Source organism: Pseudorca crassidens, chromosome 2 (genome assembly GCF_039906515.1).
Source record: "Pseudorca crassidens isolate mPseCra1 chromosome 2, mPseCra1.hap1, whole genome shotgun sequence".
NCBI classification, from domain to species: Eukaryota; Metazoa; Chordata; class Mammalia; order Artiodactyla; family Delphinidae; genus Pseudorca; species Pseudorca crassidens.
The window spans coordinates 127979436-128003408 of NC_090297.1; the positions used below are offsets into that span (position 1 = coordinate 127979436).

The 23973-nt window shown below is 37.4% G+C and overlaps 1 protein-coding gene across 5 annotated transcripts in view; it reads left to right on the forward strand.

Moving 5' to 3' along the window:
• The first annotated feature begins 688 nt into the window (after window positions 1-688).
• The window catches only part of SUCO (SUN domain containing ossification factor), a 76225-nt gene continuing 52940 nt past the window's right edge, over window positions 689-23973 (forward strand). For all 5 annotated transcript variants that reach the window (XM_067728656.1, XM_067728658.1, XM_067728660.1 and 2 more), the window contains exons 1-4: window positions 689-894; window positions 18578-18686; window positions 20395-20505; window positions 22900-23054. In XM_067728656.1, coding sequence (XP_067584757.1) covers window positions 833-894; window positions 18578-18686; window positions 20395-20505; window positions 22900-23054 — 437 coding nt within the window. In that variant the 5' untranslated portion in view covers window positions 689-832. The remainder of the gene's footprint in view (window positions 895-18577; window positions 18687-20394; window positions 20506-22899; window positions 23055-23973) is intronic.

Below are 23973 nucleotides of genomic sequence, written 5' to 3' on the forward strand. Positions count from 1 at the left end.
CTGTGGTCAAAAAAGGAAAACTGGATGTAACAATTCCAAAGCTGGCCAGTCTTGCAGTGAGAAGCGAAACCACAGACCTCTTCGTCAAAACAGTTATACTGGGAAGGACAGGGAAAGGGAAAGGGAAGGGTTCCGGAGAGAAAACTACAGCTCCCAAGGGCCCTTGCACGGACTCGGCGCGCCCTGGGCTAGAGGGCGGGCCATCGTACGAAGAAGGCTGAGGGTCACAAGGCTCCTCTCGGACTTCCTGAAGTGGGCGGGACTTGAGATGGGCGGGGCGGTGGCCACCCCCGCCTCTCTTGCTTTGTGTCCTCCTCCCTCTGGCTCAGCCGCCTGAGACGTCGAGGGGGTGTGGCTCGCGCGGAGGCTAGTTAGGGGTGCGAGCGCCGCGGGACGTGGGTGACGCGTATTCTTCCAGCTCAGCGGTGTATGAGGTGTCGCGGCCCCGCCGGTGATTGGTTGTTGAGAGGCTAGTACGCAGCGGCCGTTGGTCGCCGGCAGCACGGAGCGAGAACCGGGGAGGGCGGGGGGGATATGGGGCGGCAGCGGCGGCGGCGGCTGGAGGAGGCGGGCGCGGACGAGCTGGCGGCCGCGGCAGCAACGGCGGTCCCCGGAAGCCTCCTGTGAAGCGCACCCGTCGGCGCCGCTGTGGGCCCCTGGGAGAGAGCGGCCAGCGCGCGAGCCGCTCAGGAGGCGCTCCTCCAGCGCCGCAGCCCTTCGAACTCTCGGTCTCATCCTCGTTCTCCTGTTCCGGCTCCTCCATCTTGGCCTCGGCAGTAGCAGCTGCCGAGAGGATGTGCCGCCTTCTGGCAGGGGGAAGAAGGAGGAGAAGATGAAGAAGTACCGGCGGGCCTTGGCCCTAGTCTCCTTCCTCTCTCTGTGTTCCCTGGTCTGGTGAGTAGCCGCGACCACACGGGAGTTTCCCGTGAGGGGAGAGGGGGGCAGGGAGCGGCCCAGGTCACACCCCCAAATCATCCCGGCTTTTAGGGTGCGGGTCTCCAAGGCTCCTATGAAGCGACAAACCGATTACTCTGTGACTCCTCGGCGGGCTGGCCTGGCAGCCCTCTCTGCGGAGGTTTTCGTGGTGCGTTTTGGAATTTATAGAGACTAAGTGGGAGAGGGAAGCGCCTGGGTGCCTTTGTACCCGGTTACCCTGGCCCTTGGTGATGGTGGGTTGTGTGTGGGAAGTGTTCAGATAGAGGCTGGGCAAGTTGCTCGGGCTTAGTAGCAGCCACTTGTTTTCATGGTGTGGGAAGGGCATAAGGTATGTCGGATGTGATGTGTTCCCCACAGGCAATTTTAAAAACGCGACTTGTCGTGAAGGTGACTAATGTACGAGCACTGGTTTTCCTGGACCTTTCTCTCCTAGTCTTTGGCCTCGGGTACACTTGGGGTTGCTGTTCTTCGAGACTTTTGGGAGGCGTTATGAAGCACTTTTTCAAGGGGTAGATGATACGAAGCTGTTTAGCAGACAGTGTCTTAGGGTGTAGTGTGTACAGGGGTTTCTGGTAGTGTGGATTGGATAATGCCCCGTAGTAATGGAAGGATAAGTCCTGCATTTTGAAGGCGGGAAGAGTGCTTTGTCTATAAGTTTGTGGAGTTTCTGTTAGTCCCTGGCACATTTGGGGTTTTTTGAAGGAGAAGAGAAAGCTTGTCAGTCAAAGGATCTCTACTACGATACTTGGAACATCCATTCTGCCCTCCGAGGGAGTTTCTTCAGAGATGTGTGACATTTGCTGACTGTAAAGATGCTTCTTCAGTCAAAGTGATTTGCTGTTACATTAAAATCTAGATAAACTAAGTTTCTTGTTCAGCTTATTTCTGCAAAACACCAACAATTTTTTTTCATTTATGTGGGTGCCTAATGGATTCCAAAGACACTGAAGTTGTAGAGTTGTTGTTCATAGAAAATAATATGTAAATAAGAAGAAAAGAAAACACTTGCCTGGCTGAACAATTTTGATTGGCAGGTTGATAGACGTTTTAGAGAACAAGAAATTTGGTCTCTTGACGTTCATTCCGAACCCTTTAATGAGACCAATGTTATCTCACCTTCTACTTTTTAGTATCATGTTGGTTACCAAGAAGTGCATGTAGGAGATGAGTCCACTCACCTCATTTTAAATTTAAATTTGTACATGAGATACAGAAACCTTGTGTTCATATCCACTTCTTTCTGGGGGCTGTTTAGTTGTTTGTAGGTTATATATGTTTTTTCTTTCCTCTTTCTACTTGATCTTGCCCATCTTTAGGCCATGTTATTCTTCATCACTTTCTGAAATGGTTGAGACAGCAAAGAGGTTACACTTTTCATTCAAGTTTAAAACACCAGGATCTCTGATTTTTTTTTTAGTTGAAATATACTTGTCATATAACATTGCGTAAATTTCAGATGTACAACATGTTGATTTGATGAATTTACATAATGTAATACGGTTACCATTGTAGCAGTAGTTAGCATCTCTATCACATCACATAATCATTTCTTTTTGTGGTGGGAATAATTAAGATCTGGTCTCTTAGCAAGTTGATAATTATAATACAATAGTGTTGTCTATACTCACTATACTGTGATCTCCAGGACTAACTTATCTACCAGTTGCAAGTTTCTACCCTTAAACATGATTTAAAAAAAATTAATTGGCTGGTGGCAGTGAAATCAAGCATTACAGTGTGGTTTTTAAAATCATTTGCAGATTTAAATTAACCATACTTCTATTACTTTGTTTAATTTCGGGCTGTCTTTTGCTTAAGCTGACCTCAATATGGTTTCTCAACTTTATTCATTGGAAGTAGTGAGGAGATCATGACCTGTTGGGGAAGAAAAAAAATCAGCCTAGTATTGAAAATAATAGTCATAAAGTTCTGTAAAGTTTGTTGACTTTCACAGTGAAAAATGGATGTTGAGGGATTAAGTAAATAGTGCAAAGTTTAAGAAACTTTTGTTTAAGAAACAATTGGATTAGTTTGTTTTGAGATTTGTTTGCGCTGCTAAATTTTAAGATATTTTAATTGTTCTTTACTGAGGCCGTGGAAAGGCATTATAGGATATTAAGTCTTGAGAATTTTTTGGAAGGGTGATGATGATATCAGGGAAGAGAAGTGGTGTGTGGTGTGATTGGCAAAGGGTATGTTGTGTCTTTTGAGTCTGTTCTTCCTGGGGAAATTGGAATAACTAAATTATGTCACTGACTCAGCTGGAGATCTAACTCTTGCTACAAGATGGTCTGTTAGGTCATTTCTCAACATCTCCATTCTCCCTTAGCCTAATGCCCTTGTAGGGTTCGACAAGTTTTGCAAAGAGTCATTTTTGTTTCTGTCATTTATAAAGTGTTCCAAGATTTTGTGATCCATTTCTTTTTTAAGCCGTACCATTTTGTAGATTTATGAGTGCTATGTGTTTATACTACAATACTCTATAAGTTTCTAAACTCCTCATCCTACGAATATTACTGAATTTTGCAATCACTTTATTTATACTGTCACATATTTATAGATCTTGCTTATGTCTCCCTTCTCCTTTTGTCTTTCCAGCCTGGAGTCCTAACCTTAGATTACTTTCACAAAAGACTCATCCTATCCTTCTTATTATTCATTCTGGTTGCTATTATTTTCCTTTTGCATACTTCATGTGATTCTTTATCAAATAGTACAGAGTATTTTAGGCATAAGTGTACTATAGCTGTGGCAAGAATAATTATGATAGCTACTATTTATTGTCAACTATCTCTGACAAACCTGTGGTGTGTACTTTGCACATTTTAGCACCTTTAATCTTCACAACAACCCTATTAGTATTATTGATAATTTACTTTTACATTTTATAGTTAAGGAAGTGGAGAAGTTAAATAACTTGACTAAGGTAAAGCAGCTATTAAGTTTTGGAGCTTGGATTTGAACCTAGGCCGCCTGATTCATGGGATCCTGACTACTATAATCCTTTGACTGTAGGTCAGGAAACCTATATTGTAGATACGGCTCCATCACTTACTAGATCTGCATCCTTGGACATGTTTTGTAATTTCTTTAAACCTTAGTCCTTATATCCTAAAAGTGGGAAAACTAATCCATTCACACCCCACAGGGTTGTTAGGAGGATAACATGAGATAACATATATGGTAGATCTTTATAAAATAGTAAGGGTACATTATCTGTATGTTTCATCATAAAGTCATTCAACAAAAGTTTTTCTCATGTTCATTAAGTACCAGATGTTGTTATGGGCATTGAAAATGTGAAAATACGGTGACCAACTTATCCTGGTTTTAGCAGTGAAAGTCCTAAGTCCCAGGAATCCCCTATGTTAGTTTCCTATTGCTGCTGTAACAAGTTACCAAAAATTTAGTGATTTAAAACAACACACATTTATTATCTTACAGTTTTGGGAGTCAGAAGTCCAAAATAAGTCTTAACTGGGCTAAAGTCAAGGTGTCAGCAGGCCTGGTTCCTTCTTGAGACTCTGAGGGAAGAGTCCGCTTCTTGACTTTTTCAGCCTCTAGGGTCTGCTTGTATTCTGTGGCTCCTTACTCAGATTATTCCAGCCTCTTGCTTCAGTCTCCACATCTACTAATGACAGATCCTCCTGCCTCCTTTTACAAGGACTCTTGTGATTACATTGTGATTACATTGGGCCCACCCAGACAATCCAGGATTATCTCCCCATCTCAAATTCCTTAATTTAATCACTTCTACAAAGACCTTTTTTACCATGTAAGGCAATATATTCAGGGATTAGGACTCAGACATCTCTGGAGGGGCCATTATGAAGCCTAGCATACCCCGCCTTGGTCCTGGCAAACTAGGAAGATTGATGACCACCCTAAAGAGGGAAAAAAAAGACTTGGTCAAGTGCCTTAAGTGGTGGATATTCAATTTTTTTTGTATTCCCCCATCAGAAAAGCATTGTGCATGCACCTTTAATATGTAATTAATTGTTTATAAGATTTATACATATGTAAATATGGTATTAGTATACTAATAGCATATTGGTACACATAATAAATTACACAAATTAGATGATTAAGAAAGATGAGAAAGAAAATAAACAGTCTAAACCTTTATGTTAACAGACCTTTTTGTTCTTATTTAAAAAGTAGTAGTTTGATGAGAGGTGTGTGATTGACTGACTAGATTATTTTACATCAGAATGTGGATGAAATAGCTTGTACTTAGCGCTGCTATTTTCTTGTTGGCTTGTGCTTGCATTATTATTATCTTTGCAGTCTTTGCAGGAATTTTTTCAAAGCTACTTCTCCATGTTGTGAGAGTCAGTTTAGTTAAAACTAAATAATATAATCCCTAAATTTGCTTCATTGAGCACACATAAATTGCAGTGCCTCACAATGTGCTGGAAGTAAAGCCCACTGTTTGTGGAACTTCTGTTCTTTCCTCAGGTTTCTGACTATATAGTCTCTGCTGTTATGACCAGCTGACCTTCAGATCAAGTGTGAATCCTTATATTAATCTTGATAAAGCTAAATTAATTAAAAAATAGCCTTTATTTTTTAGGGCAGTTTTAGGTTCATGGCAGAATTGAGCGGAAAGTACAGAGATTACCTTTAGTACTTGCTCTCTGTGCCCACACGTGCACGGCTTCCTCCATTATCAGCATCCCCCAGCAGAGTGGTTTAATTTATTTTTTAAGACTAAAAAAATCTATTTTTTTCTTCCTGAACCCGAAAGGATCATCTTGGAGAAGCTCATATATAGAGCTAATGAGAAGAGCCTGCCATTCAAACAATTCTCATACATTTGACAAATAGGTACCAAAAATAGTTTAAAAGGTCTTTAGAAACTCGAAAGGAAGACTTTGTATTCTAGATAACGGTCTATCACTAGCTGTGTGTCCTCTGACAGATTATTTCTATGAGCCTCAGTTCTCATCCATAAAATGCTTTGCAGAATGGCTAGTTCAAGATGGGAGAATTTTGTTTCAGGCAGAGGAAAGATTCCTGTTGGTGGAGAGAGATGGGAAGGGAGATTAGAGCCAGGTTTTGAAGGGACTTGATTATTGTGCAGGTGAACTCTGATTTTAACCTGACTGAGAGGAGAATTAGTGAATTAGTTTAAATAGGAGAAACCGGAGAGTGAGGTCAGATTGATCTTTTAGTTAGATCACTGGGGGATAGAGTGGATTGGAAAGGACAGACATTAGAGACAGGGAGCCCTAAAGTGGCAGTCATACTAGGAGAGAGTTGATAGATATCCACAATATCTTGTGGATAGATATCCACAAACATTTTGTTAGGTAGAAACATTTATATGTTTAAAATACTTTAGTAAGAAACTAAATACTCTTTGTTGAAAACGTACATGTTGCAGATTGTACTTTAGTGCCAGGTGTATGTTACCTGTTTTGTTTTCAAGACCGTATTTTAAAGTAGATTCCAAAAATAAAATTGTACCTGTCTCAAGGGAATGGAAATTGCTTTTGAGTATTTGTAGTATAGGAATGTCAATCCTTTGCGATAGACTAGTTTCATAAATGCCGAATTTTTTGAAAGAAAATTTGGTTTTATTTTAGGACTTTGTTTTTGTAATGAATCACTAGTTAAAATTATTTTATATTTTCCGTAAAAGTAACAACTAGCTTTGGTAGAAAATGTTTTGTAGCATTAACATGGCTCATAAGTACTAAGCTTATTTTATATTTCTTTCTTTTTTTTTTTTTTTTTGGTGGTACGCGGGCCTCTCACTGTTGTGGCCTCTCCTGTTGCGGAGCACAGGCTCCGGACGCGCAGGCTCAGCGGCCATGGCTCACGGGCCCAACCATTCCGCGGCATGTGGGATCTTCCTGGACCAGGGCCCGAACCTGTGTCCCCTGCATCGGCAGGCGGACTCTCACCCACTGCGCCACCAGGGAAGCCCTATATTTCTTTTTATGGGGTATTTGAAATCGATAACAGGAGAAAATGTGTAAAGTGCTTAAAACAGTGCTTTGCTCACAGTAAGCCCTATTATGTAAGTTCTTATTATTCATTCATCCTGGGTGCTTTGGCAGAAGTAGGATCCTAGGCTGAGGTATCAGAGTTTAGAAGTAGGAATCCATACATCTGTTCAAAATATCAATATTATTTTGTTGCCAACAATGTATTTGGTGTGGTGGGGGTGGCTGAAGAAGCAGGAGACTTGAGCTCTGCCCTCAGGAGTATACAAGCTGCTTGTCAAAATATAGGTAGGTACTGGTGTAGTGGAAAGGGCATGAAACTAAGTTAGAGCTTGGCTGTAATCCTTTATTTCCAGTATTGACAGTGAACATTTATTGGGCACTTATTTCTTTTTTTAAATTTTTTGTACAGCAGGTTCTTATTAGTCATCCATTTTATACACATCAGTATATACATGTCAATCCCAATCGCCTAATTCATCCCCCCCCCCATCATGGCCACTTTCCCTCCTTGGTGTCCATACGTTTGTTCTCTACATCTGTGTCTCTATTTCTGCCCTGCAAACCGGTTCATCAGTACCATTTTTCTAGGTTCCACATATATGCGTTAATATACGATATTTGTTTTTCTCTTTCTGACTTGCTTTGCTCTGTATGACAGTCTCCAGATCCATCCACGTCTCTACAAATGAGCCAATTTCGTTTCTCTTTATGGCTGAGTAATATTCTATTGTATATATGTACCACATCTTCTTTATCCATTTGTCTGTTGATGGGCATTTAGGTTGCTCCCATGACCCGGCTGTTGTAAATTGTGCTGCAGTGAACATTGGGGTGCATCTGTCTTTTTGAATTATGGTTTTCTCTGGGTATATGCCCAGTAGTGGGATTGCTGGGTCATATGGTAATTCTATTTTTAGGTTTTTAAGGAACCTCCATACTGTTCTCCATAGTGGCTGTATCAGTTTACATTCCCACCAGCAGTGCAAGAGAGTTCCCTTTTCTCCACACCCTCTCCAGCATTTGTTGTTTGTAGATTTTCTGATGATGCCCATTCTAACTGGTGTGAGGTGATACCTCGGAGTTTTTTTTTGGTTTTTTTGCGGTACGTGGGCCTCTCACTCTTGTGGCCTCTCCCGTTGCGGAGCACAGGCTCTCGACGCGCAGGCTCAGAGGCCATGGCTCACGGGCCTAGCCGCTCCGCGGCATGTGGGATCTTCCTGGACTGGGGCATGAACCCGTATCCCCTGCATCAGCAGGCGGACTCTCAACCACTGCGCCACCAGGGAAAGCCCCTCATTGGAGTTTTGATTTGCATTTCTCTAATAATTAGTGATGTTGAGCAGCTTTTCTGGGCACTTATTTCTGTTCTAAGTGTTTTATATACACTAACTGATTTTGTCCTAATTAAACTCTTTTGAGATACACACAGCATTTTAAAGAGATTAATAAAGATACAAAGAAATTAACCAACTTGCCTACATTCTCAGTAAGCAGTGAACTGGAATTTAAGTAGCCTGAATCTGAGCCTGTGCTCTTAACCACTACTCTCTGCTGCCTGTAGGCCGGGAGGTGGCCTTAGGCAAGTTTCTTTACCTTTTCTTTGTCAAATTTTTAATCTAAAAAATGAGGCTGACTGGATTGGCTCTACAAGGAATGAATAATAGAATTATTCATGAAGCTTTTAAAAAAAAAAACAAACATGCCTACGGCACTTACCTTGGAGATTTTGTTAAGTTTGGGTTACTCTTGTGCATTACAGTCATTACTGCTAAATTAAATGAATTCTGAGATTTTTCTTTTGCACTTTTAATATTCTAAGGTATCTGATTTGAGCGTTAGTGAACAATACAAAGAGCTGAATTGTTTAGTAGTTTCTTAAAAAAGGGAAAAACTGGACTGGAGTTGTCAAGGCAGACGTGGTTTTAAGAGAAATGACATGTGTGGTTCATATACCTTACTTCTGTGGAATACAGGTGCTTCATGAACTGAAATAAGATACACTGGTGCTGCTAATATGAATAGTGGCCTTTACCTAGTTTGTGTGTGTGTGTCTGCTTGCCTGCCTGCAGTGGGCAGATAGTACTTAATTGTCAGGAGAAATGAGAAAGATTATGAGTAAAAGAGACGATGTACTTGATATGGGTGGAAGTGATAGCAGACAAGCCTGAGTAGAAAATAAAAGCTAAAGTCATCCCTTGGTATCCGTGGGGGATTGGTTCTAGGACCCAACCTTGGATGCTCAAGTCTGTTATGTAAAATGGCTTAGTACACTCAGCCCTCCCTCTACCCAGATGTGGAACCTGTGGATGCGGAGGGCTGAGTGTATTCTGGAAATTGTGATGGGTTTTGCAAGCTAAACCAAGGAGTAAGGCAGTAAAGATCCAGCAAAAGAAGTGGTGTTTGGAGAGTGTTATTTTGACATCATGTGTTACAGGAGAAAGGCTGGAGGGATGAATACTAAATGAAAAGCAATTGGAATAGTTGAAGTTTTTCGTAACAAGGACTTGGCAGTAGAAATGAAGAGGGTTCATTGAGCAGAGATTTTGAGGAAGTAAATGATCTGGTTTGGTGATAGGTTGGCAAGTTGGCAATGCAGTACAGTAGAAACAGCATTGGGCTACGATTCAGAAGAACTGGGTTTTAGTTTGCCTCTAACCAGCTCTTTGTCTTCAACACCACCTTTCTGTTGTCCATCTCAATGTCAAGAGATGTTTACCGAGGCTTTTCTATGTGCTGCCTTCTGTGCAAGATTCTGGCAGACAAAACAGAAAAAGTAGCTGCTTTCTTGGAGCCTACTGTGGTTGAGAGAATAAATTCTAGGGTCTAAAATGATGAATCTGTGAAGTAAAGTTCAAAGAGAGAAGAGGAGTTAATTTTTTTTCTTTTAACTTGGGCAACTAGAAGAATTGGAGGTGTTAAAAAAGAACTGGAAGAGTTGCAAAGAGTTTTAAAGGAGAAGGAGATGTTAGTTGAGGCGAGTAGAATACCCTAGTATTCTAGGGTATTTGTAGGCACTTAAATGCAGACTTCAGTGAAAATGAGATTTGGGCTGGAGCTGTCCTCATAGAGGGGATCATTTTTGAAACAGAACCTTTGAACATGGAGTTTCTGCAGATGCCTAGAACAAACAAAGGTGACAAGCAAAGTAAAGCTCTGAGAGCGGAAACTAGGGAAGGTGGAAAGAGGTTTAAGGAGGTCATTTGAATGGTCAGCAATTTAAAAGTCTCAGATAGCCTGAAGAGCTTGAAAATTGAGAGAAGGGCCTTGTTTTCAAGAGAGGTGATTGATAAGTTTTTGTGAGTGGAAATAGAAGGTATTTGGAGAGTGGTAAGTGTGAGCCCATACACATTTGTTTCGCATCTGGAAGGGATACAGGAAGCTGGAGTAGCCTCATACTTGTATGTTTCAAACCATTCAGCCCATTTCGATTTGAGGAGGGATACTGAGGGCCTACTGCAAAAGACTTGAGCATCTGTGGATTTTGCTATCTGCAGGGGGTCCTGGAACCAAGATACCTAGGGACAACTGTTTACACTACTCTGGAATTTGATAAATGAAAGAAGATAAGGATAGTTGCTGATAACAATTGCTAACATTTGAGTGCATATTCTATGCCGGGCTAAGCATTGCACATGCATTATTTCATTTTCCCATTTTTCCCATTTCCCATTTTCCCATTTTAAGCATTGCACATGCATTATTTCATTTTCCCATTTTACAGTGGAGACATACAGGTTTTATAATTTGTCCAAGAGAATGCACCTGGGATTAACACTTGGGTCTTTTGACTCTGAAGTCCATGCCCTAGCCACTACACTACAAAGCTTTGTGTTTATCTCTTGTGGCTGCTTTCTAAATCAAGAGGTAAATATTGCCCCTCCCTTGTAATAGTTCTTATATTTTTATGTTCTGCTGTAACTAGCCATGACTAACATCATCAGTTCTTAAGGGAATGGATTAGTGTTATTTTCTCACCTTTCTTTTCATTTATCTATTGACCAGAGAGTATTAAATAAGAAATGTAGCACTAGAGAAAGATCGTAGGCTTTGGAGAGGTAGATCTAGATTTGTAGTCACAAATTGAGTGACTTTGGGCCAGTTAACTTCTGAGCTTTAGTTTATTTGTAAAAGTTAGATTAACATTTTAATCTAAACTGCCTGACACACTAAAAAAAAAGACTGTTTTCTTCTAGAGACATCAGATATTTAGGATTGGATTGATCATACTCTGTTTATGCCACCTTCTGTATGGGTCCCCCTTTTTCCTCCATTTTACATCATTACTCTTTTATCTTCTGTCTTCATTTTCACTCCTATCTCCCCCATGTTAGGCATTTACCCTAGAGTATATTTGATGTGTTTTTCCAGTTGACCTTCAGGTATTTACTTCATATATTTGTGCTTTCTTCCAAAATAATGTTTTGTTTATATGTTTTAAAATTTACATACAGGGTATAATGCTATTAATTTCATTCTTTTTCCTACTTTTTTCCACTGAACACTTTTAGAAGCTTGTTTTAGTTACTAGAATCATCAAGTGAATTCTACGTAGTTAATGATGTGGCAGATGCCTCAGGAAGGCCTGATGTCATTTATTCATTCATTCAATGGGTATTTATCAAGCCCTTTGTGTGCAGGCTGCTTCTAATGAGCGACTTTTTATGCCAACAAATGCATTTGGGAGTATTTGTTTCAGTTGCTTGTCTTTTGCACTCCCAGTACTACAGATGAATTAGGGTGGTTTTGTAGTAAATCTTAATTATCTGGCAAGGTGAAACACTTGTCTTTGCTTTTTTTGTTAATGTAGTTGTTCTTAGACCGGTTTTTCCATATCATATTTAGAACATTAGGATCCTTCAGGTTATTTTGTTTGTTTGTTTTTGTCTTTAGGATTTTCTTTTAATTTTTATTTTATATTGGAGTATAATAGATTTACAATGTTGTGTTAGTTTCAGGTGTACAGCAAAGTGATTCAGTTATACATATACATATATCTATTCTTTTTCAGATTCTTTTCCCATATGGGTTATTACAGAGTGTTGAGTAGGGTTTCCTGCCCTATACAGTAAGGATCCTTCAGGGTTTTTTGTTGTCTTTGTTTTGGCTGCGTCAGGTCTTAGTTGCAGCACGCAGGATCTTTCGTTCCAGCGTGCGGGCTCAGTAGTTGCAGCATGCGGGCTTAGTTGCCCTGTGGCATGTAGGATCTTAGTTCCCCAACCAGGGATTGAATCCACATCTCCTTCATTGGAAGGCGGATTCTCAACCACTGGACCACCAGGGAAGTCCCCCTTCAGGTATTTTGATAGGAGTTATATTTGAGTGGTGAATTACTTTGGGGAGAATTGCTGTCTTTACTCTGCTGTTAGTAGCATTCCATCCATGAACATATTAGATCTTCATTTATTTGTCTCTTCATTTTTTGGTCATTATTAGAGTTAACACTTTTTCTCTATAAGTGTTTGTAATTTTTAAGGTTAATTTCTATAAATTATAATTTTTGTTATTGCTAATAGTTTATTTTCTATTTTGTTATTGCTGGGGAGGAAAATACTGACTTTTTTGCTTATATTTTTAAATTGAAATAATTTACATACAGTGAAATGCACATATGTTATCAACTGTATAGTTGGATCAGTTTTGACAAATGCATACATCTGTGTAACTCACACCCCATCAAGATACGGAACATTTCCATCACTCCAGCATGTTTTTTCATTCTACAGAATTCCCTGAAGCAACCGGTGATTTGATTTCTATCACCATGGTTAGTTTTGCTAATTCTGGAACTTTGTTTAAATGGAATTATACAGTATTTATTCTGGTGTCTGGCTTCTTTCACTCAGTGTAATGCTTCCAAGATTTATCTATCTTGTTTCATTCATTAGTAATTCATTCCTTTTTATTGTGAGAAGTAGTACATTGTATGAATATACTACAGTTTGTTTACATTTTCCTGTTGAACATCTGGGCTGCTTCCAGTTTTTGGCTATTAGGAGTAAAAGCTACAGGGGACATTTTTGTATACATAGTTTTCATTTCTCTTAAGAAGTACCTAAAAGTGGAATTGCAAGCGCCAAAACAGATGGATATCGCATGCTTCTGGATATCATACCCTGAGAAAGACACAACATCGCTTATGAAGGCTTCCAGCCAGGAATACATAACCTGAATCTGGTCGTGATGAAACATCAGACAAACCTCAAAAAAGGACCATATTATTTCAAAATAAAAGGACTGTGTCCTTCAAAATGTCAGTGCCACATAAGGTAAAGGCCAAGAACTATTCCAGGTTAAAGGAGGCTGAAGGCACATGAAAAATACAGGATATGGTCTTACACTCGATTCTGTACTTGAGGTGGGGAGAGGGGGAATGCTGTAAGGACACTACTGAGACATAGATTATTGTATCAATGTAACATTTACTGAGGTTGATAATTGTGGCATGGTTGTATAAGAGAATATCCTTATTCTGAAGAAATACATACAGAAGATATTTAGAGATAAATTACATGGAGTGGGGAGAGAGGGAGGGCTATGTGCTTGCCAGGAGCAAATGGCAAATGATGGAACCAATGGGTCAAAATGTTAACAGTAGGTTGATATGGGCAAAGGGTTTGTGGATGTTCTTTGTGCTATGTTGGCATTTCTTCTGAAAGTTTGAAATTATTTCCAAATAAAAAGTGGGGGAAAAAAGAGTGGGATTTCCTTTTTCTCTGTGTATGGTGTTGATTAATCCACTCAAATTTCTTTAATTATCATCAATTAATTCCAATTTTTGTATACTTTGTGCCAATTTTGTTATTTTTCTAGAAACATCCATTTCTTCTGAGTTTTCAAATGTATTAGTATATGTAGCTGGTAATATTTTGTAATTAAAAAAAAATCTGTTTTGTTTGTGGTTATTTCATGCTTTTAGAACATATTTTGTTAATTCACGTCACCAACTCTCCTTTATCGGTTTTTCCAGAGGTTTATCTTTTTAATATTTTCGTCGAAGAACTAACTTTTGGTTTTCTTAATCTTCTTTGCTTTTTTCTGGTTTTGTTTTTTATTTCAGTGATTTCTGTCCTTATAGTCTTCCTTTTTTCTTTAGATTTACAGTCCTTTATCTTCTTGAGTTGAAAGATTAGCTCTTTTGTATTCAGTGTCTCCAAATGTGCTCAGAAGCAGTTTTCCTGCTGCTGTCTTACCAGCATTAGTGGCATCCCACCAATTTCTACCTGTAGTCTTCTGCCACAATGTTTTGTAATGTTCCCTATTGTTTCCTCTTTAACCAAAGGATTATTCTGCTGCATAATTTTGTTTCCAGGCTTTAGAATGTTGTTAGCTGTTGTTACCCTAAATGACACTCAAATGTGAATTTTACAAGACTTTAAATTACATTTACTCAGAAAGTTAATACCTTTCTATATGAATGGTGAATCCATGCCACATTATTGGGGAGGAATTGGCAAAAAGGGATAAATGTCCTCTTAGTTTACAGATTCTATTTTTTGAGTTTGTGTGTGTGTGAGGGGATGGTGGGTGGGTGGGTGGGCGAGTTGGGGAGTGGTAGTGGTGGAGGTGATGGGGCTGATGGGAAGAGGAATGAAAAGTGACCTAATTTCCTTTCTGCTACTTGCTACAAAACAGTTCCCCTTAGAACCCTTATTCATTTAATAAGTATTTATTAAGCACATAATGTTTGCAGGTTTTGGCTTTGTAGGGAGGGGCTAAAGTATCAATAGTTAGGAATATGGAATTGATTCTCAAAGAGTTTAAGTGTAAGAGAGGATATACATGGCACAGAATCAACTTACAAATAGTAGAGGGGAGTACTCATTTTGAACTGAGGGAGATTGTCAGAGGCTCACAGACTGCCATTTATCTTGATGTGATTTGTGGTGCTGAACTTCTTAAAAGTTTTGAAACTCATCAGGCTTGGGATTTTCATAGTACAGTTTTTGAAACTTGCTTAAGTAGTATGGAATGAGACCCATTTAATCATGCAACAAAGTGCCCTCAGCCATTGTAATGTGACCCACTGATTCTTAATGAGGGGGCATGCATATCTAATTCACCTGGGGGAACTTGTTGAAAGTAAAGACCCCATTATAGAGATTCATTCTTCTTCAGTAGAGTTGGAGTGGGTTTGGGGTATTTCATTTTACTTTGGTGATTTAAAATTCCTTGACAGTTATTAGTTGGTGATAAATTTTATCTATTTTAGGCTTTTTCTTATACACAAAATTAAGGTTATCTTTATAGGTCTGTCCTTAATTAATATCTGTCCTTAAATAGGGACTGATATGTTAGAGGTATTTAAGTGATACTATTGATAAAGCTGGAGGAATAGGGTAGATAGGTAAAGAATGTAGTCTGTATTAATGTCAGGTGTACGCGCGTTCTTCAGAGAAATAGAACCAACTCTCTCTCTCTCTCTCTCTCTCTCTCTCTCTCTCTCTCTCTATATATATATATATATATATATATATATATAAAATGAGGCATTGGGTCACACAATTATGGGAGCTGAGAAGACCCACGGTCTGCAATCTGAAAAGCTGGAGACCGAGGAATACCAGTGGTTAATTCAGGCCAAGTCTGAAGGCCTATTAACCAGTAGAGCTGAAGATATAAATCCCAGTTAAAGGGCAGGAGAAGATGAGATGCCTCAGCTCAAATAGTGAGCAGAGGAAAAAAGGGCAAATTCATCTGATTTTTGTTCAATTCAGGCCCTCAAAGGATTAGATGATGCCCACTTACATTGGGGAGGGCAGTCTACTGAGTCCACTGATTCAAATGCCAATCTCACCCAAAAAACTCCTAACTTTGGGTAATGGGATTTGATTATATGATAGTAAAAGTAAGGATCATGAGATTTAAATGTCTTTGGACATCTTCACATTAACTGTGAATATTAGGATTTATACACACATATACACATACACATGCAGAATTCTTGATGATAAAACTAGTATGTGCTCATGATAGAAATTCCGAAAGTATAGAAAGGAATATAGAAAATAAGGGGGCATAATCTCGAAAATTCTAACACCCACAGTTTTGAATATCTGAAACTTTTTGCTGTCCCAAATATGTGTATATATACACACTCACAAATGCACCTACAAGCACACATGTGTACACACACACAGCTGAGAAACAATGCAAAAGTCTTATCAGTAAAGAAATATTTAATAAATAATGATATATCTGTATGAAATTTTGAATAAGTAATATGTTCTTGTGGTTCAAAAGACAGAGTATTATAGAGTGAAGAATATCCATTATCCTGTCACCCAGTCACTCAGTTTTCTACCCTGGAGGCAACCAAGGTGGTGCTTTTTTTTCTTTTCTTTTTAATTCTTCCAGAGAAATTTATGCACATACAGGTCCCTTTAGTACACATATGCACACATGGTAGCATACTATATGTGTATATTATTATGTACTTTGCTCTTCTCTATTTTTTTTTTTTTGGTTTTAATTTTTATCAAAATGATGTATTCATATCAAAAAGTCAGATAGCTCTAAAAGGATTTTGTTTGTTTGCTTTTGCAAATAAGCCATTCCCTCATCCCTCTTTCCCCATTATTTCTTTCAAGGAAACCACTTTTATCTCTTGGCTGATGAATTTTATGTTTACCTCTTTGTCTCTAAAATAATTGCTTTAATGTCAGTTTTAGGTATTTTACTACAGATGATCAGATTCTCTTAAGCACATGCTAGTAATACAGTTTAGTCATAATTTGGGTTAGATCAGTATTCAGTGTTTATATTATGACTATAAATGATACAGCTGAGCTGTGTAGTAAAACATGATTACTTTTCCCTTTTCTGTTCTACTTTTCCTTTTTCATGGTACTAATATTTGACTTGTTTTGTTATGTTTGCTTATTTTTCTATTTAATTACAAATTATCTGCCAGTTATGTAAATCTGTTCTTGAGATTTTCAGACTCATCAGTTGTGCTGTTAATTTCATCCTCCTAAAGAAGACTCTTCCAGAGCTTCTGATGACCTCCAATTTAGTATGGTTGCCCTCTGTTCTTTGTGTACGTACAGCTGTCATCCTAGGAATTCTCTTTCCAGTCACCCTGGGGATTCCCTTTTCCTCTCTCATCTCACTACCATATTGTGATTATTGTGGTTTCTTAGATGTCTAGTTTCCCCACATTAAAATGTTCTTGACTATTCTATTTATATAAAGTTTAGAGTCAGTCTGTCTAATTTTTTAAGTTTCCTTTTTTGCCACTTCAGTATGTGGTTTTCAGATCTTCCATACATATTACCTTAAATTGTGTAAAATTGACTTCTTTTTTTCAACTTAAAGAATTGTCAGTAATGGCAATTTCAACCATTTCTACTATTAACAACATTGAATATGTACTAGTATATGTATAGAACATTTCTCACTAAGTTTAGTATTTTATTGTAATACTATAAAATACTATAAAATACAAAATAATAGTATTATATTGTAATACTATAAAATACTAAATAAAATATTTAGTATTTTATTGTTTCTATTATAAACGGGGACTTTTCTTCTGTTAAATCTTATAACTGGTGGTGGTGATTTGAGTAGAGAGTCTGTTGATTTCTTTCTAAATTTTATACCTAGGAATATAATTTTATACCCAAGACTTCTTTTTTTTTTCCAAGACTTCTTTTAATAGGTGTTTCTTTTTAGTTTACCACCTATATAAACTCATTATCTGCAATTAATGATAATGTTACTGTCTCCTTTCCCATTTTACACTGCTTTTGTCCTCATATTATGTAATACTAGTGATAATGGACATTTTTGTCTTGTTTCAGATCTAAATAGGGGTATTTTTTGGTTTCTTCACTGAGTATGATACTGGCTTTTAGGCTTATGTGTTATGCATATGTTTCCCATGTTAAATGTCTACTTATTACTATTTTATTGACTTTAAAAATCTTGATGGTTGTGTAAATTTATCAGATGTCTTTTGGTGACGGTAATCATGAGATGTTTTTCCTTGATATTTTTGCATGACAAACTAAATAGGTTATATTATATTGAACCATTTTTGAATATCGGAGCTAAGTTCAACTTGACCGTAACAGTGGTATTTTATATCTTTGGTATGTTATTGGAGACTTTTTAAAATTTTCTTTAGCTGTTTTGTGTCTGATTTCATATTATTAACCTATAGTATTTATATGTATGTGCTCTTTCTGTTAATTTTTGATATCACTGTTATGTTCCCTATATAAAAATAATTTGGAGGCTTCTGTGCTTTGAAATATCAACAGTTTAGGTAGCTTTAGAGTTATCTGTTCTTAAATATTTGGTAGAATTTAGAATATCATTGGCATTTGATGCTTTCTGAGGAGGTTAGCTCTTTGACAACTTTCTCTGTTCCTTCTGTGATAATTATCAGATACTCCTTTTGTGAAGTTTTTACTGTTTTACCTTCATGAGATTCATGATGCCTTACTTGGAGTGTTGATAACACTGTTCATGGTTTTCTTAGAACATTAAATAAAAAATCTTTACCTTATGTACATTTGTCTTCATCATTAAATTGTTAAGTTCTCAAGGGCATTAGGATAAGAACCATCTGTTTATTGCCTCAAATTCTAGTCCAGGTATGGAATATGTTGGCTTAACAACTTTTTTTTCTTCTTTCTTTCTTCTTTTTTTTTTTGGTGGTGGTGACGGTGGATGTTTTACAGGCTTCCCAGTTGGCATGTATGTTGCAAAGAGAGTTCTTCAGCTTCATCATACTACTCTCAAGATGACAATTGTGCACTAGAAAATGAAGATGTACAATTCCAGAAAAAGGTACCTTAAATGAAGTTGAAGTTGTAATCTGTGTATTAGCTTTCTGAGACTTCCTCAAAACATTTGGAATAAAAGTATTTCAAAAATACTATGACATAATTTTTGGTGGAGATTTGTAATTTTCTTTGCTGTAATATGAGGAGTTACTCAGGTAATTCTGAAATTAATGTGACTCTGAGATATTTATATATTTATTCTTATTGCTTATATTTGGAATGTTGTAATAACATCCTTAGTCCTATAGTAAGGAGAAAAAATAGTGCCTATTCAGAGAGAAAACTAGGGTTCTCTTTTTAATGCTTTAACTAGCAAAGGGTTTCTAAAGAAACCCCAGTCTTATAAATTAAACACTATTAGAAATGAGGATTGTAGGGAAAGTCTGCAATTAGTGGCTATGTACTTTGTTTTATATAATTGTGTGGAGTGAATAGACAGAGTCCAAAAAATCTGATGGTGTCTAAATAATTTATTATTTTATCATTTTAAATGATAAAAGGTGAGTATTGACTTTAGCTAGATTTGGCTCCCCCCCCCAAATCAATATACTTATTTTAAATTACAGATGTAATTTATACCCACTATAAGATATTCATATTTATATCCCATTCCCCTCCTCAAAGGAACCACAATTTACGGTTTCTTGTGAAAACAGACCATTTTCTGTGGTTATAGATATATCATTTTATAGCACACAAATTAATGTTTTAATTTTTGTTCAAAAAATATTGTACAAATTTATTTCCCCTCTTCCCCAGTAATATCTCATGGATACCTTTGCATATTACTGTATTCTTCTGAATAGCTACATTTTTATTCTGTCATTTGGGTATATCACAATTTATTAAGCATTTATTTATTGATAGACTTTTGCATTGTTTCTCAGCTGTGTGTGTGCATGCATGTTTGTGTGTACGTTTGTGTGTATGTGTGAATGCACAAACTTATAATTACATGCTTGGGCTGTTTTTATTTTTGGCATGATACTGTGTTTAGAGTAGATTATTTAAATTTCTGAGTTACATAGGATATATTTCTGGGATGGAGCAGTTAAAATTTTGAAGACTATTGCTGGGTATCTCTCTGAATAAAGTATAATTGTGTGCTTCTATCTACAGCCTATAAGATTTAGAGCTAATATCTTCTTTGATGAGAAATTTGAAAACTTAAATGTAAGAATGAGTTTAAGCAAAGCATTAAGGAAGGGGAAACATTCTTTCAGCAAACATTTGGGTACCTAGTATATGCTCTACAGGCTTAGATAATGATGAATATGAACTTCGCTTTTATGAAGCTTATATGCCAGAAGATAAATTTAAGGACAATATATCTGAAATTCTAATTTGAAACTCAGTGTCAAGAGAGATGACACAAAGAACTATAAGTACATTCATTTATCAAGTATTTACTGACACACAGTGCTGGGTAGTAGGACTAAAGTGTTTATTAAGAAATCAGATGTAGTGTATATTTGGAAGGCAGCTATGCTCATCACTATACCACCAGCGCACACATGTAGTATACATTTGAAGTGAAGCAGTAAGGAGGGTAATGCAGGAAGGTAGACAATAAGCATGGAAACAAATAAAAGACATTAAAGTCACAGTAAAGTGTTTTGGTTGTAAAGTATAGAAAGATGGTCTTTAATGTTGCTTCAGGACTGTTTTGTGAAACAGTTTTATCCGTTGACCTTTTCTTTGTTGCAATATAGGATGAAAGAGAGGGACCTATCAATGCCGAATTATTGGGAAAAGTGGGTTCAAGCTTACCTGTTCCTCCAGAAGAACACAAGTTAAAAGATGACTACATTGTGAATGTACAAGTAAGCTTTGTTGCTTTGATTTTTAATGATATGCCTTTTCAAACTGCTGCACGAAACAGAAAACCTGTTTGGTCACCATATTGTGTATTTTTATTTTTTTCTTTTTGTAGTACCATGCAACTGGCCTTAATACTAGTCACCTGCTAAGAATACTACTTTTGAGAAAATTCGGAATTACAGGTTTAGTAGTAAATGTGACTTTTCTCTGTAGTATAGGTTTGGTTGTAAGTCCTCCTTTCTTTTAGATCCATTTTGGCTTTCTGTAGTTTATCTTGTCTCTTCAGTTTTTCAGATGTCAGGGGAAATTATATTCTGACTTAACATATTTGTATGTAGAACACAGAGCATTTTGATACCAAAATTTTACCACTTAGTGTGGAATATGGATTAATAAACAATAGGTTGAGTGTGTTTTTTCCTTTTTCTCTCATATTACATCCTAAATGTTATTTTCCATTTTGTATACCAGATTTTATGAAAGATATTAAAAACTAGACCAGAATGTAAGCTGATCAGAATGCTGAAGCATCTGGAAACCATTTAATATCAGGAGCGACTGAAGGAACTGGGGATATTTGATCTGGAGGGAAGAAGGACTAAGGAAAAACTAAATATCTCAAATATTAACAAATACAAATTTCAGCTTAAAAGGAGGGAGAATTCTCTTAAAAAAATGCAGCCAGAGTTATCTTATAAGTTAATTGGGTTATCTAAGGAGATATAGTAAGTTTCATTTTATTGGATTCTGGAGGACATTTGGAAAAGATTTGTGCATAAGAATAAGAGAAAAGTGATCTCTGTAGCCCTTCAGTTTTATGAGTATCCTGAACAGTCCAGCCATTGTTCATTTTCCTGAATCTTTATTATGGTATTCTCTTGTTCAAATACTTTGAAGTGCTTACTGCATCTTAGAGACCTGTGCTGTTCAATATAGTAGCCATTAGCTACCTGTGGCTATTGAGCATTGGAAATGTGGATAGTTGAAGTTGAGATTTGCCGTTAAGTATAAGATACACATCGATTTTGGAGACTTAGTAAAAAAAAAAAAAGTGTAAAATATCTTACTAATTTTTTTATATTGAATGCATATTGAATGATAATGCAGTATTTGATAATATTGTAATGGTTCTTTTCTAAAAGTCTCCATCATAAAATGCAAACTATTTGTACTCTTTTGTGAATTTTTCGTTCCAGTGTAAATAATTCCCTAAATGATGACATTTTATTTTGTATTCTTCTGACTCTGCCTCATGTTTTCTTTCTGCTGCTGTACTGGCTGTCCGATTCTTCAGAACCCTAGTTCTTCTAGTCCAGAGTAGTCCTTAGTTTCTCTTTACCTTGAACTGAGCATGAGTACCTCTCACTTGATATTCATTTAGTAACTATTAAATGTCTACTGTGTGCTAGATACTGTGCTAGGCACTAGGAACATGAAGATCAAGAAAACATAGTCGGGCTTCCCTGGTGGTGCAGTGGTTGAGAGTCCGCCTGCTGATGCAGGGGACACGGGTTCGTGCCCTGGTCCGGGAAGATCCCACATGCCGCGGAGCGGCTGGGCCCGTGAGCCATGGCCGCTGAGCCTGCGTGTCCGGAGCCGCTGACCCTGTGCTCCGCAATGGGAGAGGCCACAACAGTGAGAGGCCCGCGTAACGCAAAAAAAAAAAAAAAAAGAAAAGAAAACATAGTCCTTACTCAAGACATTTATAGTGTAGTTGAAGAGAAATAAATAAATAAGGGCAATTGAGGTGTTATAGATCCTGTGATTAAAGTCTGTACAGAGAACAAGTGGAGGCATAGAGGAAGGGGAATGGCTAATTCTATTTAGGGTTAGTTGTGGGGGAGGAGGTACTGATAAGAGGTTTTCAAACATGAGGAGGTATTAAGTACGTTTCAGTTTGTGTTTTGGAGGAGTGAATGGCCCAGAGCATATGGGCCTTGAAGGAGCAGCAAGAATCATGTATTGCTTTGTAATGTTATTTATACATGCCTTGTGTTGTTACTTGTTGATACACATTGTCTTCTAAACTGCTCAGGGGCAAAAACTATGCGCTGTACTATTTTATATATTTATATAGGATTTCTGTGTTGCTATTAGCATTAATTAATTACAGTAAGAGGGAAATTTTGTGGGTCCTGGTATAAAATAGGAAAGAAGAAAGACAAGCTCCTTTGTCCTAGTTTATGAAATGCCATGAAAAATGTGTAGAGCCTGTATTTTAATATGAAATAGATTCCTTAGGGTGGTAATGTTGGAAGAAAGGATTTTTATAAAAGTACTTTTTTAGTGAACATTATTTATATTGTTACTTTTGAGACATACTTTTTATGATACCCTCTTCAGCTAAAGAGATAATTAATCCCAACATTAAATATAACTGACTTTTTTAAAAACAGAATACGGAGTCAAAAAAGTTAAGTCCATCTGTGATTGAAACACTCCCTACAGTTGATCTACATGAAGATTCTTCCAGTGTAGTTGTGGACAGTGAAAACGTGGAAAATATTTCCAGCTCATCTACCTCAGAGATCACTCCAATCTCAAAGCTTGAGTAAGTCATTACAAAGAAAAAAAAATATGATTAGATAATGACAGAAAAATTTCTTTGATTCTCAAATTTGGCATTTAGGCTATATAGCAGATCTAAGTAATAATGCCTATTTTATTTTTATACATTGTTTAAAGTTTACTTTCCATTTATAGTTATTACAAAATATTGGCTATATTCCCCATGTTGTACAATACATCCTTGAGCCTATCTTACACACAGTACTTTGTACTTTCCACCCTGCCACCCCTATATTGCCCCTTCCCACCCTCCCCATTGGTAACCACTAGTTTGGTCTCTGTATCTGTGAGTCTGCTACTTTTATTATATTTATTAGTTTGTTGTATTTTTTAGATTCCACATATAAGCTATATCATACAGTATTTATCTTTCTCCGACTTATTTCACTTAGCATAATGCCCTCTAAGTTCATCCATGTTGCTGCAAATGGCAAAATTTCATTCTTTTTTTTGGCTGACTAGTATTCCATTGTTTGTGTGGGTATGTGTGTGTGTGTGTGTGTTATATATATATATACACACACATACACACACACACACACACACACATACACCACAGCTTCTTTATCCATTTATCTGTTGATGGACTCTTAGGTTGTTTCCATGTCTTAGAAATTGTAAATAATGCTGCTGTGAACATTGGGTGCATGTATCTTTCCAAATTAGTGTTTTTGTTTTTTTCATGTATATACCCAGGAGTGGAATTGCTGGGTCATAGTTTTAGTTTTTTGAGAAACCTCCCTACTGTTTTCCACAGTGGCTGCACCAATATACATTCCCACCAACAGTGTACAAGGGTTCCCTTTTCTCCACATCCTTGCCAATATTTGTTATTTGTAAACTTTTTGATAATAGCCATTCTGACAGGTGTGAGGTGATAATCACATTGTGGTTTTGATTTG